This window comes from Trematomus bernacchii, unplaced genomic scaffold (assembly GCF_902827165.1).
Source record: "Trematomus bernacchii unplaced genomic scaffold, fTreBer1.1, whole genome shotgun sequence".
NCBI lineage: Eukaryota > Metazoa > Chordata > Actinopteri > Perciformes > Nototheniidae > Trematomus > Trematomus bernacchii.
In genome coordinates this window covers 13,052,469-13,071,893 of record NW_022987720.1, presented here as the reverse complement: position 1 = coordinate 13,071,893, position 19,425 = coordinate 13,052,469, and the positions used below count along the sequence as shown (strand labels likewise).

The 19,425-nt window shown below is 41.9% G+C and overlaps 1 protein-coding gene across 1 annotated transcript in view; it reads right to left on the bottom strand.

Moving 5' to 3' along the window:
• Positions 1-19,425, bottom strand: part of si:ch211-210g13.5 (inactive phospholipase C-like protein 2) — a 68,481-nt gene that overhangs the window by 10,616 nt on the left and 38,440 nt on the right. Inside the window, exons 2-4 of the mRNA XM_034144267.1 lie at positions 11,655-14,141; positions 6,705-6,908; positions 2,943-3,018 (exon numbers count right to left, since the gene is read on the bottom strand). Of these exons, the coding sequence (XP_034000158.1) occupies positions 2,943-3,018; positions 6,705-6,908; positions 11,655-14,141 (2,767 nt within the window). The remainder of the gene's footprint in view (positions 1-2,942; positions 3,019-6,704; positions 6,909-11,654; positions 14,142-19,425) is intronic.

Below are 19,425 nucleotides of genomic sequence, written 5' to 3'. Positions count from 1 at the left end.
TGTCTCCGATGACAGCAGCCTGTTCCCCGATAGCACCTTTTTCAACTTCACATGCATCCATTACACCAGAATTATACCTTTAGCCTCCGCATTGATTATTGGGACAAACCCTACAATTCCATGCAAATTCAACATTTCTCCCGTCTTCTCTGGACTCCACTCTCCGTTCCATGTCTGTTTTCAGGCTGTTGCTATTGTCATCCTCAGTCTCTACATATTTTATTACGAGATGGCTTCTGAAGGGTGCATTCAGTGCTTGTCAGTCTTTCAAAAGAGGTAAATTCATGCTTTGGCAGCCATCACAGAGATGTCGAATTTTGTCGGGGAGTCATGAGTTCACTCCAATGTCCTAGATGCTTTGTCTGCTCTCTAGAGGATAAAAGATGCCTATTATGAACGGAAAGACAGAGGCCTAACAACACAAAGACAACCGAAAGGGGTAGAATGGGTTGTGTTTCACACTGAAAATAATTCTCCAGTATTTCAGAAATGTTTCTGTTTATTTGCAAGCTAAAGCAGCAGCAGATACACAGACAGCAGGGATCTGATGAGACAGTACAGTAAGCAGATGGAGGGGGAAAAGGGCACGCTGAGTGGAGAAGCAGGACAGAAGAGCTAATATTGGAAGGTTATTACTTTATTAACACAGGGGGGAGATTAATATAACAGATCAAACAATGTTGATTTACGGAGGCGTTACGAAGCATCATAGTTTACCCATCGAAGCATTTTTCCTATCTTGAAATCCTCTTAATTGATATTCAAGCATCGCAAGCAACGACACATATTCATTTATTTGTTTCTGTGATTATGAACGGACAATAATTGAAGACTCACTTTGCTCTTTATTCTTAGCTAATCTTAATGTATATTCACGAAGGCCAACAGGGTTACTTTTCATTAAAAGTTTAGAACTGTTATTTCCCAGTTTTTGAATTGAGACAGTTTGTTACGTTATGTTGCTTTTTTTTTTACACATAACAAGCTAAGTAATTGGATTTTGGTAAACAGTGCTTGGACATCTGTTTTCCTGTACACTGCATTTCCCCCTCTTTTTTTCCCAGTGTCAAGTATCGTAATCAAAACCACAACAACAAAGAATGTCTGGAAGCATGAATGAACAGGCTTTGTACATTTGCGAATGGCAGGGGTTTGGATTGAGGCTTGTGTGTGAGTGCTGGGGGCAGGAGAGTGGGAGTGGGCGGGGGGGGGGGAAAGTGCTATGTTTGGCATGCAGCTGAGGCCCCTCAGGGCTATCGCTCCAACCCTCTGCCTCATTGTATCACTCTTACATAATGCTGTGAAAACCTTGTAACTCCAAATTTAGGAATATCCATGTTTTCACTTCAATTGGATTGCAAGGATTACAAGCTTCTCAAGGAAAACACTTCAACCCCTGGGCTTTTGAGGCCCTTTAAAACAAAATTACTTTCAACATGCATACTTTCCAGGCACACAACAAGGATGATTTTCTTAATGTAGTTCCTGAAATTCTGAAATGTCTGTAGGTTTTCACCAGACAGCAGCAGTAAGCCGAGTATCAGCCTCCGGTGTGGAACTACTGACACGGATGTGAGGGTAGCTGTGGCTGTGTGCGGTTTGATATCTGCTTAACTCTGCAGTCATCGCCTTTGAAGATGCTTCCAGCTCCGGGCAGGGGAACCTCGAAACCAGGGGACAGCTCTCTGATTGAAGCCCCAGCATTCAACCTGCATCCCTTGGTAATTGCACAGCACGAATATCAGCTTGGCTGGTTGTGGTGGGGGTGAGGGAACATATGCCTGCCTCTGTGTGACACCAGGGAGTAACGCTGGGCATAGCGGGCTTACATTGGCTTATCGGCCTCAGGATATTGGGTTGGCATGTGTCAGTGAGTGAACCTTCCATGTCTACTTGGGTTTATCATACACAACACACAAACAACATATGGCTCCCGTGTTTTAACCAGCTATTACACTCTGTCCATTGGGCCTGAATCTCTGTAGGTTTCACATTTGTCTCAGTGGTTTCTGTGGTGGCAAGCCTACAGGGAGAATGTGAGGTATAGACATGCAGAATTAGGATGTCAGTATTCAAACTATGCTCCTGTTTCCAGCAGAGGCCTTGCTGCACAGTCGAGTCGCAAAGCAAATGAGAACAAATGATTGCTGTATGTAAAAGAGGCTGGTGAAGATAAGCCACGAGATTTCTTGAATTGAAGCAATATCTCTCCAAATGGTGTTATTATGGTGAATTTGATGCTTACCACTTAAAAAGCCGGACCTGTTACATTGAGACACCCTTTTTTTTAAAACTGATAAAACCTTAATTCCATTATTTTCTCTCTGTTTGATCATTCCTCCCCTTTCATCCCACACTGTCCTCCTACAGTATGTATATGCTCTCTGTCCTCTTTTCCTGTAGCACTTTGTCTGTGTGGCTGGTTGATTGTTTTCACTTGCCCACTGACATACTAACTACCCAACGCTGACTCACTGATGATGGCCTGGTCTATCGACAGCAGCCACTGCTGTTGATGCTGATGCTGATACACTCACACGCACATTCTATCAGGCAGGACGACACGACACAGAGTACATTTGAAAACTGCAGATTCATGTGGACCGAAAAATCAGAGCATCTCCTCAAACAAAATCATGTTGCTTTGTGTCTTGTGATTACATTTTTCCTTCATGATATTAAATAAACAAGCCAGTAAGGTAATTTAATTTGTGTCTGATACAGTCATTTCTCTCACAGCAGAGAGATCTCCCAGTGTTTCAAGGCAACACTGCTTATTTTGTGAAATGTCATAAATTAGAAGAATCCTCACAACAGAATGAAATCATCAAAAGTATTTCCTATGCTTGGATTAGGCATCCAGTTGTGATGCAGTGCAGAAGATGTGTAGGGGATGGATGGGGATGCTGCAGGCTGAGGACTCATCCCATAATGAAACGTACCTGCCCGCTGTGCTTGTGTGAGCTTGGAGTAGACGACGTCAGCTGACTCGATCAGTGTTCTGCTGGTTTGGATCATCTAGAAGAAAAACAAGACGTCAAGTTAGTTTTCATTACATCTCTGAATCATACTGGGGTCTGAACACAGCACTGTGCTGAGAGGTGTTGCCACATTTGTTCATCTCAACAGCAAGTATTTGGGCTGAGCTGTTCGCTGCATTACAATTCAGCCTTAACTCAATTTATCGGGTGTAGCTGTCATATAAATGTCTTTATTTGATCACTTTAATTGGTGCAAGATCATAATCAGACGAAGAGCCTTCTTTCAAATGAATCTGTCATTTAGACACAGTACAGGACTGTTTCGCCTTGTATGCCAGATCATGATGAAGCTTGATAAAACTCACGTGTAAATGAAAGGAAGGGTGTTCAGTATTATTGCATAATAACTCAAGTGCCTTGCAATAAACCAAGTTAAGCAGGTTTGCTTTCTAAACGTTCTAATGCAAGACTGTCTAGTAAGCTATGTAAACTGTGCTCTCAGTATATGAACATGAATTCCATCTAAATTAGGGCTGCGCGATTATGGCAAAAATCATAATCACGATTATTTTGGTCAATAATTGATATCACGATTATTAAATACGATTATTCATTGACTTTGAAAACGTCAATTTATTGAACTTTAAAACAAATTAAAATAATAATTTGAACAGTATCTGTTTAACTGTTGATTACCCTGAACGTATAATTCAACTGAAAAACCAATAAATAAAATAAATGATACATTTATATTTACATTTAAATAAATAATATCAAAATAATAAATACCAATAAAAAAGATCAACAAATATTTTGGAGCGCACTTCAACAAGCTACTAAACATATATAAATATGATAAATAAATTAGACTATAAAATAAATTAGATGAAATAAGTTGCAGTGCACTGTCACAACCTAGCAATGCAAAATAATCGTTTTTTTCCGATGATGTTGTTTTTGTAATTGTGGCAGGCCAAAATCGTAATTGCGATTAAAAAACGATTAATTGCACAGCCCTAATCTAAATGACTCAATAAACTCCAGTACATCCAGAACTATTCACCAATATGTCCTTATTTAAATCACTAATCAAAACTCATCCATCCAGAACTGCTTTTAATGTGTCATTCATTTTTTTGTATTTTAAAATGTAAGTATGTGGTTTTTATAATTTAAAAATGCATTGTAATATCTATCTGTAAAGTGTCTTTGAGCACATTTTAAAAAAAGCCCTATAAATACAATTTATTATTATTATAAATCTACCTCTGTGTGTAGAGTAAATTATTATTCATAAAAGCTGCAATAATTAATCAATTAAATGATTGTTGATTGATAGAAAAATTATCTGCAACTATTTAAATATTGAATTAAATGTTACCAAAAATGGTTCCAGGTTTTCATGTAAGAACTAAAATGATGTGCTTTTACAGTAGGTTATGAACGGTTTAATGTTTAATGAGTGACTAGGATCACATTCTTTTGCATATATGAAAAGTTGATTCTAACTGGATATCTGCGTTGAAATCACATATGTATTGGTTACACAAGGAAAGAGATGTAACTTTGTATTTCCCCCTCTACTTTTTCTACATTGTTGTGTAGTTTGAGCCCCTGAGCATCCCAGGCTGAGGAGGAGCAGCTGCAGCAGCCCCGCAGCATCGAGGAGGAACATAATGAAGTTTCACACTCCTTGTTAGCAGGGAGACAGGAAGTGGACTCTCGTGTTGTGTGTGTGTACACATGCCTGCCTTTTCATGTTTTGATATCCTCATGGGAACTGGTTTGTGAAAGTGTGAAAAGGTTTTGTCAGGTGAACTCATTTTGGACAGTCCCATCAAAAGCGTGATGGTTTTAAGATAGGAATCTAAAGGAAAATCATACGTAGAATTGTTGATGCCTTATTTATTAAGTACTTAATAAACCTATATTTCCAATCATGTATTTCTTACCGAAGCAAACCCTGAGTAATGTAAGAGTGAAAGCAATTATTTTCCAACAGCAGCAAGGAAAGGTCTTGAATGCTAAATGCTTTATGTCTTATAGCTGCACTGCAAAATGACGAGTCAAAGAAAAAGCTCAGAATCTCACTTCAATTCAGCAATACAAAACTTTTAGCTGCACTTTAAATATATCAACCCAAAGAAAATAATTAAAACACACCAGTATGAACACAATTAAGGTCTGTACACAATGGTGGTTTTGTGTTTAAGCATCTGGGTCCTTAATGGTTACGAAAGGAATGTTATCAATGGAAGAAACGTAACTGTGTGCATTTACATAACTTTACATGTGTTAAAGCTGTGTGTGTGTGTGTGTGTGTGTGTGTGTGTGTGTGTGTGTGTGTGTGTGTGTGTGTGTGTGTGTGTGTGTGTCTGTGTGTGTGCTGACCCTTTTATTAAGTTCAGGGTTACAGCGTTTGCTGGCTGCAGCCCACACGGGGGTGAATGAGGACACGCACAGCTCACTGATGTGGTACAGTAAATGGCCGAGTGTTGGCAGCCATGAACTCACATGCATTCACACACACCCTCCACACTCCACACACTGGGCCCTCTGTTATTGAGCGGGGAGCCTGCCAACAGGGAGCAAACACAAAGACTCAGCTGACCAGGCCCAAGCCTCAAGACAAGTCCATAGGTTATTATTCAACATCAAAGTGCAAACCACTGAAGTAGTTCAATATAGAGAAAAAGCTGTAGTACTTCGCTTGTGTAAGTTCTAGGCAATTACCAGGTCAGTAACAATGATGGGACCTGTTATTATAGGTTGATAAAAGAGACAACATTTTTTGGTGAAACCTGAGAATACATGTTAACGCGTCTAAAATGATAACATAGAGATTACGGTTCTACTTTTCTGCTCTTCTTTCACGTTTTCTTTTGTGGACTGGAGCGTGTGAGTTGCTCAGACAGTACCAAACCTCCTGCCAAGCGTGAGGCCTCATAAAAGCCCAAGCAGGTTCTATTTGGAGACGCACTTTCTGCTCTCCTGATGTCACTCGCTACGTCACAACTGAAGGCATCAGCAGCGAGAGCGCCGACAACCTGAGCAGAGCGGACGCAACAACCTTGTTTCTATCTCATGACCCATTTCACCAGCTCCCACCAAGCCTCACAGGATGGAAGAGGAAGCAGCAGGTGATAACTAATTACAGTCCTCCATCCCACTCTTGGGCGAATGTCAATGTCAAGTGGTGAAAGAAAGCAATGTTCTTGTAATAGAGGTGACAGGATGGAGAAAGACACGTGAGATTATAAAAGGAGAAGCTGCATCATGACAATCTGTCTGGCTTAAGTGATGGCTTCAGCTAAATTAAGAATGTTAAACATATCCAGGTTTGTGAATCCTTACTGTAAGTAGATTTTCTTAGGTAGTGAAACAGCCTGAGTTTCTCATTTCTATTGGATTTGTACAGTTCTTCCTTGCTTTGACAGTTACGTTAGCCTGGTTGCTAGCGGTATGGTGCTAACTATGAACAAGTAGATCGATCGAAACAATGGAGTCCTTTGATTTGAGAAAAACAGAAAGAAACCAACAATGCCCAGCCTTGGAAAACATAGAGGAATAAATGCTTTAACCGGTTTAATTTGTAAAGAAAATACTTGTTTAGAGTATTGCTTATGTGTGTAATTCCATTGTCATTCTTTCCCAACAGTGTGAGCATTCCTATTTGCCTGACAGCATCATATTCACTCTTTTGTGTTTGTGCGTTTTATTTACCATGTCATAGGCATTGAACACTTTGCGCAGCAGCTCAGGAACCGGACCCTGAGCCTCCATGGTGGGGTAGGTCTCGCTCAGGTCCAGCGTTACCCTCAGTGACCGCTCGCTGTTCGTCAGCCAGGTAGACACGGTCAGGATACACTGCTTCATGTTAGCGGCCGGGGTCAGGCCGCAGAGCTCCTTGAAGGACACCGTGGCATTCTGGGAAAGAAAACATCCACAATGAAGGAAAGAGATAGGGTAAAAGCACTTGAAAAACACATAAATAAAACGTTTTAACTTTGTATGCTGCATTTGAGTCATCTTGGTTTAATTTATTACATGTTTCCTAAATTAAGTTGCTTTGAGGAGCAGTATTAATTAAAAGTAAGTGTTAAATAGACCAGTTCAAATAAATAATTACACATTAACATCCTGAATGTCCTTGTGCTCTGAACCTATTTGCTGTAACCAAAGAAACTAAGGCAAATTTGTGTAGGGTTATTTTGCTTGACAAATGAGGTGATTGTGGCCCGATAGAATGGCAAATAATGCTAACACTTTTTGCATATAACCTTGAGTGAGTCGATTTAATTAGAGGCAACTTGATACTTCCCTCAGAGCTGAAACGAGATAAGACAGCAGCGAGTGTTTGTCTTGGTGACAGTAAAACTATCTGTCTCCCATAACGTCAGTCTGCTCATTCAACAGCCCCCTGGCTCCGGAGCCAAACCTCTGACCACAGCCTGAAGGTCTTTAGTACAAACGTTAAGTAATTACAGAAGCATTCTTTTCCCTACGTTCCGTTTCTAAATGAACCGCAGGCCATTCAAGCTCTCTGCTGCTAGACAAATATATATAAATATACTCGTCTTGATTGTTGAATGTATCACTGATAACAAATCTTATTTTTTCATCAGGGGCAGCTGTAGGTCAGTTAGTAGAGCTGAACTGCCATCAATCTAGGGCTGCACGATAATGGCCAAACTGATAGTCACGATTAATTATGTCAATATTGAGGTCACTATTATTTCACTAAATTATGGATTTAAGGGACAAAATATTTGTATTGCCCTTTCACATTTAAAATCAACAGACTACTGCTTTCAATGTTAGGTTGTTCTACATTCTATCATATTGTCAAATCATCGCATCCTAATCAAAATGACAATAAGGCGATTCTTCAACTGCATTTCAGTGCTTTTATAGTTTTAGCCCTGATATTGGCTAATATTGCTATGTTTTCTCTACAACTCTCACAACAGAGCAGATGCAATGTTTGTGAGCAGCAAGCCCTCTTTGCAGTCCTCCACTGCCAGAGTTTCGGAAATACAAAGCAGGTACTAGAATTGGTACTTTGGAATCCTTCCACACACTCTACAGTCTGCAGTGTGGGAACCAGCCGTCTCCCTGGGAGAGACCTCCAGGCCTGCAGAAAAATCCCCCTCATCGCCACCCCCACCATTCCCCAGAGGATGTGCTGTCAGTGCGGCGCCCAACCTTCCTGTAGAGTAGACGAAGAGGGTGGCCAAGGGGCGCTTTCGGCATCTGTATGCTTAGCCTCTGCTACAGTTAACACCACTTAGAGCAGAGCCATGAGAGGAAACACAATGGTAGAAGCGGGACAGCTCTGAAACCCTGTGTGTGAGAACCACGAGCCTCTATGACTGCATGTTATTAGCATTAATTTAGCTTTATATGATTCCCTGCACGTATGTATGAAACTGCATGCCTGAATGTTTTTCGCTAACTGTTGTGCGATAAAAGCCATACTGTTACCAAGCTATGGTGTTGAAATTCACCAATGAGAGGCTTGTGTTTTTAATTACTCCCTCCCCCACTTTACTCCCATTCTAACATTCCCTAAATGAGAGCTCTGTGTCTTGTTACAACACAGCTTTTGTTTCTGTTTGCTCCTCTCGCTCTCTCTTTTGCTTCAATCTGTCTCCTCTTCTCTCTGGCCCACAGTATTGAGTGGTGGTGAATGTGACCATGGTGGCACGAACACACACACAAACTCACACACAGACATACACATACATGCTGTGTGTAGCAAATAAAATAGACTACAGGCTGGCAGCTCTCCTACACCTCCATCAACACTTACAGTTCATGGGCTGCTGCACTCTGGACTTTATTCAAGGTTCCCACGGAAATAATTGATTTGCTGCCCAGATCCACATATAAAACATGGCAACCTATCATATCTGCCCACTGGTCAATGTTCATAGATCTCCTTGCTATTTTAAATAGTCCTAGACACTTGTATTTATGTTATTAATAAAAGCAGAACCCCTGTAAGCTTTGCTGTTGAAGGATAAAGGAGTCTTAAAGAGCTTAGTGAGGTGAAATAACGCTTTAAGCCGTGACATCTAAATATGTTTCTGTGTGCATTGCTTTCATGGCTAAGGTTGTAGGATGTGATATTTGGGATTTGTGTGAGTCTGAGTACACAAGGTAATTCTTTCTCACTTTAACGTCTAATCAAGTAGGGTTGGCAAAGCCTCCAGACTTGGCTTTGTGGTTGCCTTGTGGCTTTTTGGCCAGCGACCCTTCCTCTTCCCTCCAGCTCCTTTCAGATTAAAGGCTCCACACAGCTGGTCTCTACAAAGCTCTCACAACCGTCCATTTTTTACATTTGAAAGGCAAAGGCCTTGTTCCTTATTGCTTTTCCGTCACTTTTATCTCTTCATTTCAAAAAGAAAAATTTACATTTCAAACCTGAGGAAATTGTGGTTTGCGGAGCGGTTGCGGTGCCAGTGTTGTTTGATCAGGTTAAAAGATGCCGACTCACATCTAATTGTATAGTGACATTTTCTGTATTATAAATTAGATTAGTTTCCAAGGCCATTAATAAGTAGAGCTGCTTCAAAGGAACAGAGCAGCTTTAAGAGTCAGCGGTGGCAGGTGATACCTGTAGTTATTTCACAAGTTGCATACATATTTGATAAGGTGGGTTTTACAAAAGTAAGGATGTGCTTGATAAGTTTGAGTCAGATTTACAGGGCTGACTTTACAGTGAGCCGTATTTCATGTTTATTTATGAAATGGTCCCATGGGGACTCACACCCAAACATAGATATGGCCCTATTCATGAAAAACAATTGAGGTAACAATTTGTCAATAATTTAGATTATTCAAACAAGCAATTTGGCCAAATATTGTAATATTGTGCCTAGTTTTTCCTCATGAAGTTACTTGAATTGCCTTCCTCCAGTACCTTAATACTACCTCTAAAATTACAGGATCAATTTCACCTCCCGGACACAATCCTATTTCTCTCCTTCTTTGATTGTTGAACATTGACTATTTCCACAACCCAAAAATGCCTGACAGCATACCAGAGTCTCTCTGATTGCATCTCTGCTTATTTAGTTTGTTCTGGTCTTTTGTTTGCTGTGACATTAGACGGAGGTTTGGCTTACTGAAGACAGATGGACAGATCTTGGTATTTATGACCTGGATACACAAAAAAGGACTGTGCTACATTAGCTTCAGATAAACATGATGAGTTTGACAACATTATATGTTTTATTTTGTTAAGCTTGCAAGAGACAGGTTAAGGCAGGACATGACAGAAGACAATCAGTAATCAGAATCTACTACCTGCTACCATGTTTTGAAAGTGAGATGTACATAATCAAGAGGACAGCAGGTCGAAAACCTGGCAGATAAATCCCATCCTCTCGTCAGCCATATCGAGCTTCTGAGCTCAGGGAGGCACTTTAAAGTAACTCGGGCAACATCAATATTCTTACAAAATTCAATATACATACATTTAAGTGACCTTTAATGTGTTACTAATTGCTTGTCTGATTTTAGTGTTGTTGTGTCTTGTGTTTGGTGAGCCATTAAGAAGCCAGAGGAGTTATTTGTTTTATTTTTGTCCATTATTTATGGGAAAACGTCATAATGTAAGTTGTCTTGTTTGGTAACTACATTGCCAAAGTACTTTGATATACATTGAGAATATCACCAAAACAAAATTGCGTACTGAACAAATGAAACTATCATCGTATCACACCCTTCAGTCATCACAAACCAAAAGAAACATGCACTAAAAGGCTTCTGCTACAGGTCATCTGACAATTCAATGCTGCGGTTTCTCATTTTCTTTAGAGGAGTTTTAAATTAGTTCACTAAGTGCCTAGCAACATAGTCTTCTCCCCTTGGCAGTAATTGTCTCTCATTAATGATTACACTATTCATAAACCTCCTAATTGTACAGCAATGTTACTTTATTACCAATCTCTTGTACTACATTAATACAGAACAATTAGTCACAAGACTATATCCACAACAACAATTAAAATGGTCCCAACCAGAAACACTTACATCAGTTTTGACCTACTGAAGCAATTCAAGGTTATGTGATTATAATTGGTGAAAATGGCTTTTCTGTCTTTTCATATCTTAACTTTAAACCCAATAGAAAAATAAACATGAAGAATCTACTGTAACATGACATATTTTGTTCACAATATTTCTATGGAGATTGCTAAGGAAATTCTGTGCCTGGGGGCAACACCTGTAAGTGCATACAGTAGATTTGAGCTGTCATTTTCTCCAGCAAAGCCTCAGCCGTATAAGATGTTATGCAGTTTGAAGAAAAGGAGCAGCTTTGCAATATTGCCAATGGTAAGCCATTTACACACTGAACATCCAATTTAGTTAGCAGAAGGCAAGTGCAACCAATCTTTTTTACGGCACTGGGATCTGAAGTTTTGCAATTTCTTTACTATTTGAACTGTCTTTACCCAGTAAAATGTTAAATTATTTAATTAAACTGTTGGACTACAACCCATCAATAGTAACAAAGAGTGATCTATTACTCTATTTGACCTGTACAGCATTATCAACATTGATAACCTTTTGCAAAATGTAAATCTCCTGCTCTACACAACCCAATGTGTCATTTTTAATGGTTTTATGATAAATGTGTAGTACTTTAAGTGTGTAGTCACTTACCTGCACATTTTCTCTGAGGTCTGTGGCCTCCCTGAGGGGCTGGGTGGAAGCTCTGAAGAGTTCGTCCACCACTTTGATCCCTGTGGTCTTGGTGGTGGTGTACTCCCGGGCCTTTCTACCCTTCCTGACTGACAGACCCCTCTTATGAGCCTTTCCTCCACCCCGCCTGTTGGTGATGGCTACATGGATAAAAAGAGTTGTGTTTGGTAGGAACTCTCCAGTCAGAGATTGTAGAGGGACATGTCTGTAGCCTGGCTGTAGGCACTCAAATGGGATAGTGTACTGGCCAATGAACTCATCGCCAATGTAGTCGTCATCCAGCACGACAAAGCGCAGTACTGCAAGTTCTGGCAAATTGATCTGGAATTCAAAACTCTCATCAAAAATAGGGTTGTCACCATTCTGAGACACAGTCTTGGTTCTCTGTTCAGCACAGTCAGCTGGGATGCCGTGAATCTCCACATATATGTAGGGCTCCACAACATCACCCTTGGCTGCAGAGCCACGAGGCTTAGGCAGATTCTGCCCACTGATGACCTTAATGTGAAGAAGCTGAGCAGACACGCCTGGCAGCGAGTCACGAGCATTGGCACTGAAGTAGGACACCTCCTCCCTCATGATGGCTGGCCGCAGAACATACCCACAGTTACCATTCTGCCTGAACCAGCCAAGGTTGAGGTCCATCATGAGGCCTGGGGTTTGGTAGTTCATGGCTACTATCTGGCAGCCACACTTCCAGAAGTCTTGGGGGTTCATGTTGCTGGCATCAATTCTCATTGGTGTGGGATATACCCTGGAGAGATAGCGCTTGTTATAACAGACAAATTCCTCTGGGAACTCATTGGCATATCTGTTTGCATCTACCTCATTGAAGGAGCAGATGTCCCAATGTTTTTGGTCTCTCTTAGAGATTTCAAAGTCCCTAAACTGGACTGACTTGCAGAGAGTTACGAGGTCAGAGAGCTCCCTGCACAGCCTCAGTCTCTTGTAGCTTAATCCATTGAGCTGGTCCTTCTCATTACCTCCCACTCTTCGAGACATTTCCAGACCCTCCTCCTCATCCGTCACATCACCCTCAACATCAGTGCAGTTGGGCGGTAACTTCTTACCCTTGATGAGGATTTTACATTTGAGTTTCTCAGGGGAGGGGAGGTATATGTCCTCCTTGTTTGGGGGCTCAACACACAGCTTGTCCCCAATAATCTTCTTCATATGCTGCGCCATGACTCTCTGTTGAGGGATGCAGCAATGGGTCACCAGGCAGAGAATCAGGGGATACTCAGAGCTCTCAAAAGCATATTGGTTTATGATGTCCAGGACTTTAGAGAAAGCTAGATGTGAGGCTACAGAACTACCCACATACACAACTGGTTCATTATCAGGGCCATCCCATACAATGACCTCAATGCTGCGGCAGCCCATTCTTAGAGCTCGGATGTAGCTGCTGATATCTGCAGATCCCCAGAAATGGTCTTCCAGAAGTGAGGCATTATGTGACGAGTTGATGTAGTAGTGGGAAAGAGGCTGGCTCATATCCTGGCACACACGTTTGTGTTGGGGGTCAAAGATGTGGCATTCAGAGGAGAGGAGGTAGTGTGTAAAGCCGTCAATGGAGAGGTAGGCCCTCTCCCTACCTTCGGCGGATGGCTCAAATTTTTGAACAATTTCCCGGCACATGTCCTCTGTTACTGCTTCCACACCCTGCTCCACCTCCACAAATAGCATCAGATCTTTACTGTCCAGATATTCCTTGTTACTGGAGAACTGCACCATTAGGAAGAAGATCTCTGGTCGTGTGCAGAGCTCACAGTAGGCCTCTACAAAGGTGTCCATGTTAATTGCCTCTCCATATTGGTCTTTAGCTTTCTGGAGTTCCTTGAACTTCAGCTCTATCCTAGACTCTTTCATACCAGGGTTGAGCCCCTTGATTATCTGGGTGGCCCTGAACAGATCTATGTGTCCTTCCTTTTCCATATCTGCCAGCTCAAACACTGAGCCAATCCAAGATGTTCGAAGACTCGGTTGGCTTGGTTCCACCATATTCACCGTGTGCCGGCCATAAGACACCAGATATCTCAGGCCCATCACCCAGGTGCTGACAACATCGGCTGTACTGGCTACCAAATCTAAGGACTCATAGTTATCCCCGTAGATGATTGAGAAGGCGCATTCATCAGGGAACTGGTCTGAGAGACCATTACTGCGGAGAACTGGAGTTTTCTTTCCCAAACGCACCTCCTTAATGCCCTTTATCTCCAGTTTTGCTTTCTCTGAATCTTTCTTGGATGGTTCCCAACGGAGCCAGTGCATGTCTGGATCCAGCAGGAAATATCGGTTGTACATGCGTGAGTTGGAGCGCACCTTCTTCATCTCACAACCCTCCATCATGAAGGCCATGCAAGCAGCTGTGCTGTTGATCTTGCGGTCACTTGGCATTGAGCTGAAGGACACTGTTTTCTTCCTCACCTGCCTCTGTTTGGAACCATCCTGGAAAAACAATAGGGATGGGGTGGTAGGGAAGAGAAGGATTTCATGGTTAAACTTTGTAACTGAATGCACGAAACAGCAGTGTACTGTACAGTGCAGTGGGTTTACTGTGCACATGGCAAAAAACAACCATGATTTATTATGATACAAGGCTAAAAGCATCATAGATACTTATTTGCTTGCTAAAATGCATATCTCCTTGTCTTATTGTTCTCCTCCTTAAATTGCACAATTTTATGTAAGGGTAGATTAACTTCTGGGGCTTTCCTCTGCACACGTTGGATTATGCTGTTATTCATGAGGTCTGTTTCTGTTTGAAACAGGACTTCTTGCTCTAATGATGGGTTACACAACTGGAGATACAATTTTGCCTTGGCTCAAGTCACAAGGGTTTATCTCTCGGACAAAGTTAAGGCTTAAAATTGGCTTCAAGTTACCTTATAACTGCAAATGATATGTGGTTGAATACTCATCATGTGGGCGACCTGCCCATTCCAATGACATGTTTCTCTCTATATCCAAGGCAAAAGCCAAAGTAAAATAAAAAGAAGTAAAACAGATGTGCCAAACATCACCTGTCACACACCACCTGACAATGCTGCACTTTTTCAGCTTGTAGGTCATGAGCCTGGCTGGCAGAAAGCAGACAGACAACACTGCCCTATTTCCACACAAAGTCGTGGTTAGCTAGATAGCCTGAATGCAAATGGCCTGGTTTGGGCTTGGAAAAAAGACTTGTTGAATAATGCAAACCACATAGAAGAGAACATACAAATCTAAACTCAACCCAACCCCAACTTACTGTTGCATATTAAATATTCCAGTCTTCAAGTCATTGTTTGAATTCAGATGACAAATTCTTTTAAATACAATGTTGTCAGTGGTGTCGTTTGATTTCTTGCAAAACCTCCAATATTCCTTGTTTCATGTCTGTTTAGCATCTTTAGTTCAAAGAAAGAAAGCTTGAAATAGCATGGAGCCGCAGGGCAGTGAGCATCGTCTTCCCCCTAGGTCTGATGGATCTGTCCTGAGCGTGGTTCAACTGTAACCACAGTGAAATCCCTCTGGAACATCCATCTTCTCCATGACGATCAGAGGCAGATGACATGCGACACCGTACAGCGGTTAATGAGCACCACTTGATGCAAAGCTGAAGATATGACATGATCATCGCTCTCTGCTTTTGCCCTTGTTTTACGACCTCATCTCTTCCCCCAACTCAAAATCATAATTTACAAATATGTAGTAAAGATACATATCATTCTACAATGTGATGAAAATAGCTTTTGGAAAATCTAGTCAGTAGCTACATTGTTTTACACCAGATGGTGTGCTGTGGCCTGATGATGCTAAGACCACCCAGGTCAAAACCATTGCTCACTATGTGTTAGAATAGTTATTCAACCATTTATGTTCTCCCCCCAGAGATGTACTTGCATGCAATCGTTAGTGCCAAGACCCACAGGCACATGGTATTGCATGTACCCTTGCCAAGACTGTGAGGGTAAAGGGGGTTGCTATTGGTTCAGCTGGAGGACAATACAATTCCTACACTTTCACAGAGGTAACATAGGGCTTAAAATAACTCCATATTTGTCTCTTTTTCTATGCCATTGATTCCTCCGCCCACAACAATCATGGTGCTTGTAGTTGAAGATAAATCTGGAGGATGTTGTCAAGAGATCACAGAACGACAGAAATGTCATGCTCTTTTGTTTCACTATCCAGCTCTTTTAGCCTTGTATGAGGAAAAACCTTTCTTGCCCATTTGAGAAAAAAGTCCCAAAACACAGTTGGTCACTCATCTGCTTTGTTATTTTGCAGTATGCAAAAATCAATGTGGTATTAGGGATATTTGAAGAAAGTTCTGTGAGATAGAAAGCAGACTGAGCAAGTGGCAAGAGAAGGATATTTGTTCAGGTCTGATTGATTCCAGGCATTCTTTACGGAAGTGCTGGAGCCACACGGGGTCAAGGAGTGCAAGGGTAATCTTGTGTCTCATTAACATGCTGTTACAATTAACTAGACAGCCAGGTAGGATGACATGCTGCTCAGCTCCAGCCTCTCAATCAAAACAAGAAGGCAGAACGTATCTTTAGGGGTTGCTTCACACACTACTAAATTATTCTTATTGAATCTAAATTCAAAATCATAAGGCTAGTGATCTAGAGGTAAAGAAATAATCTCTTGGCTTGCCAGAAATATGTGGGTGTACTGTGTATTCACATATATCAAAAGATAAGGACCAAAACATGTTTTTAAACGTTTTCATTTTAGGGTTAGGGTCATTTTTAAATCCCCTACACGCAGCTGTCTTTTTTCCATTGATCAACCACATTGCACTCTCTCCATTTGATCACAGCCCCTGAGGACTTTCATGGTAGAGATGTCAGTATTTGTGTTGGAGTGTGCGTGTGTGCGTTTGCGCGCGCGTGTGTGTGTGTGTGTGTGTGTGTGTGTGTGTGTGTGTGTGTGTGTGTGTGTGTGTGTGTGTGTGTGTGTGCGCGCTTCTGGCTAGGCTGCCTGTTGCAGCTGTGAAGTGGGGGTATTTCGGTAATCTTCCACACCTCCCCCATCCCCTTTCCTGTGGTGCTGTGGCCGCCCGGGGCTGGGTCAAACACTCCCTGATGTAAGGGTGAAGCTGCTGTGGATGGGGGCAGAGAGTGGGACGAGTCCACTGATTTCCTCTGAAGGGCGGTGGTATGTCACACTCGCTTTACCTCCTGTCACTGTTGTCACACCCTGACGCTGGGCGCCATGAGCAGCACCACATGGGAAACTTAACTCCAGGGAGGCAATTAATGCTACATGAGCTCTGAGGTTGCCCGTTACACTGCAGAGCCCCGCTGAGTGGAGTATGCCAAAACAATAACTCCATAGAATGGTACTGCAGGGCACAATAGACATGCTATTTTCAGAGACTTCTTAACTATAATAATCATAATTCCGATGTTATGGTTATTTCCTCTCTAAACCAATATGCTGTTGATCTTGTTTTAGCTTTTCTGTTCTGTACCGTCCTGGATCCTGGAATGCAGCACTATATAAAAAAAGGAATGCCTGCCCAATGAAGCTGCAACACAAGCACCTCAATAAAAAACTGAAACGGCTTCCTCGGCTCCCTGATGATTTTTAATGTCAGAAAGCACCAACTAAAAACGAAAAAGTCCTTTTGCTAAGTAATTCTACTGTAGCTCAACATTTGAAAGTTCAAAAGAGCATATTGGTCAGCCATTGGACTATAAACTGTTGGTTTGAGTTTTCAACCTGCTTTTAAACACATGGAGTATGAATCTTAGCCCTAAGGGTCTTCCTGTGGGATGCTGGACACACTGCCTCTTTCACTACCCACTGGCCCACTTCCTCCCCATCCCACCAAACCTCAAACAATCCCACCTCCTTGTCACGGCTGGTCTGGCTGCCTGCCACTCGCTACTCCTCGCCCCTATCATATCTCCACTCCAAAAAAGGGGTCGGCAGAAAGTAGTCAGGCATGGCTAAGCTCCTCTCGCCCACAGAGTTACTGTGTCATTTGTGTGTGTGCAGGGAGAATAAGGCAACAGGGGAGCGTGGGTATTGCAGTCAGAACAGATCCCTCTTGATGACGTGCTCTCCAAGATGAGTGAGTCACAGTATATTGTGTTGTCTTTGCCTGCATGTGTGCTGAGGGATCATAGGATAAGTGTCTACACACATATAGGACATGCTGACAGACGACTTGTCACAGCTACGCCACATTACACAACAAATGCCCATATTGACATGTCAAACACTGAGAAATCCAACACTCGCAGACACCACAACGACATGCTTACAGAAATGTTTTGCTAAAGCGATGTCAAAATGCCCTGTGTTATTCTGAGTAGCTAACACTTTTTCAATCTCTGACAAGTTAAACATATCTTCCCCTTTATTTTTTGATTAATGATTTTCATAAAAGTAGCTGTCGTTCATGCAAGTGCTTTCTGGATGAAAGATGAAGCAATACTTCACTGTCTCCAGGTTGAATAATTTCAACTATTTTAATCAACTTTTTATTTAAATCTTTATATGAATGAAAAAGTATCTGTACTTTTTTTACATGAATTCTCAAATACATTTTGGTCGATTCAAATGTGTACATTCAACAAAAGCGAAAAATAATGAATTACAGCACAATCTAAATCGACATGTGAAGGTCATATGATAGTCATGAGTGTTGTCTTTTTTTGGGATCCTTCACTTCAGAAGCACTAAACGAGAAGAGCCAAAGAGCCTTGAAGGATTTCACAGCTCAGTAAGCCCCAGCGTGCTTGCATGAGGTAGGTGGGAGGTCATCTTGAGAACATCCCTTCCCCTCCTCATGTCTGCGCTGCCCAGCTCTACCCCCGGGCCCCACACATCCAACATCCAAGATGGTTACTCAAACTGACATCTGAATCATGCCGCGCAGAGTTAAGGCAGACATTATTCAGCCTCTAACAGACTCTACTCCAGAAATCTGGGAAAGAATCGGAGAGTAAAGTGGATGTATGCTGAGATTGTGTATGTGCAAGAAAGAGTGATTGACGGTAATTGAGAAAGAGAGAAGTTTAATGAGCTGACTTAATTTGTTTAGTTGTTTTGGCGATGCTGTTAAACCTCAATGCCAATAAAGCAAATTAAATCAAATTGAAAAGCTTGAATTGTCATAGGGGGATAGGGAGGAGAGAGATGGAGAGACAAATACAATGGCAGTAACATTTTGCCAGGCAGGATGGCATTGTTATATAAGCGTCTCCAAATTCAAAACAGATTCTTCCGGAATAAGAGATGCGAGGGAGGGATGGAGAGAAAAAAAACGAGAGGGAAAGAGAGTCAGGGGGAGAGAGAAGTCTGGCTGTCACTGTTTGTCACTGTAATCTCTCATGTGGGCGACTGCTTTAATCTTACTTAGCCGCAAATCGTGCAACTCATCGCACCATCTTCACCATCATATTTCGCAAAGCGTCATATTTTATAGGCAAGAAAATTGAAGGTCTGAGAGGGGATACAAGATGGAAGAATCAAGGGTGAGCATGAATGGATCAACCTAGGGTGTTTCTCAATGTCGAGGAAGGCTGCTCCAGAGCCACTATTTCAAGCATACTACGCCATCGAGTCCCGCCGAAGGACTGTTCCAATGTCCAGCATACTTGGAATTCTACCGAGGCCGGCGTACTTCGTAGCGAGAAATTTAGAGGCTGCACATGTGTAGACTCCGCGGTCTTAAAATCCCCACAATGCTTTGCGCACGGACCAATTTCCAAATCTTTGGCGGAAATCG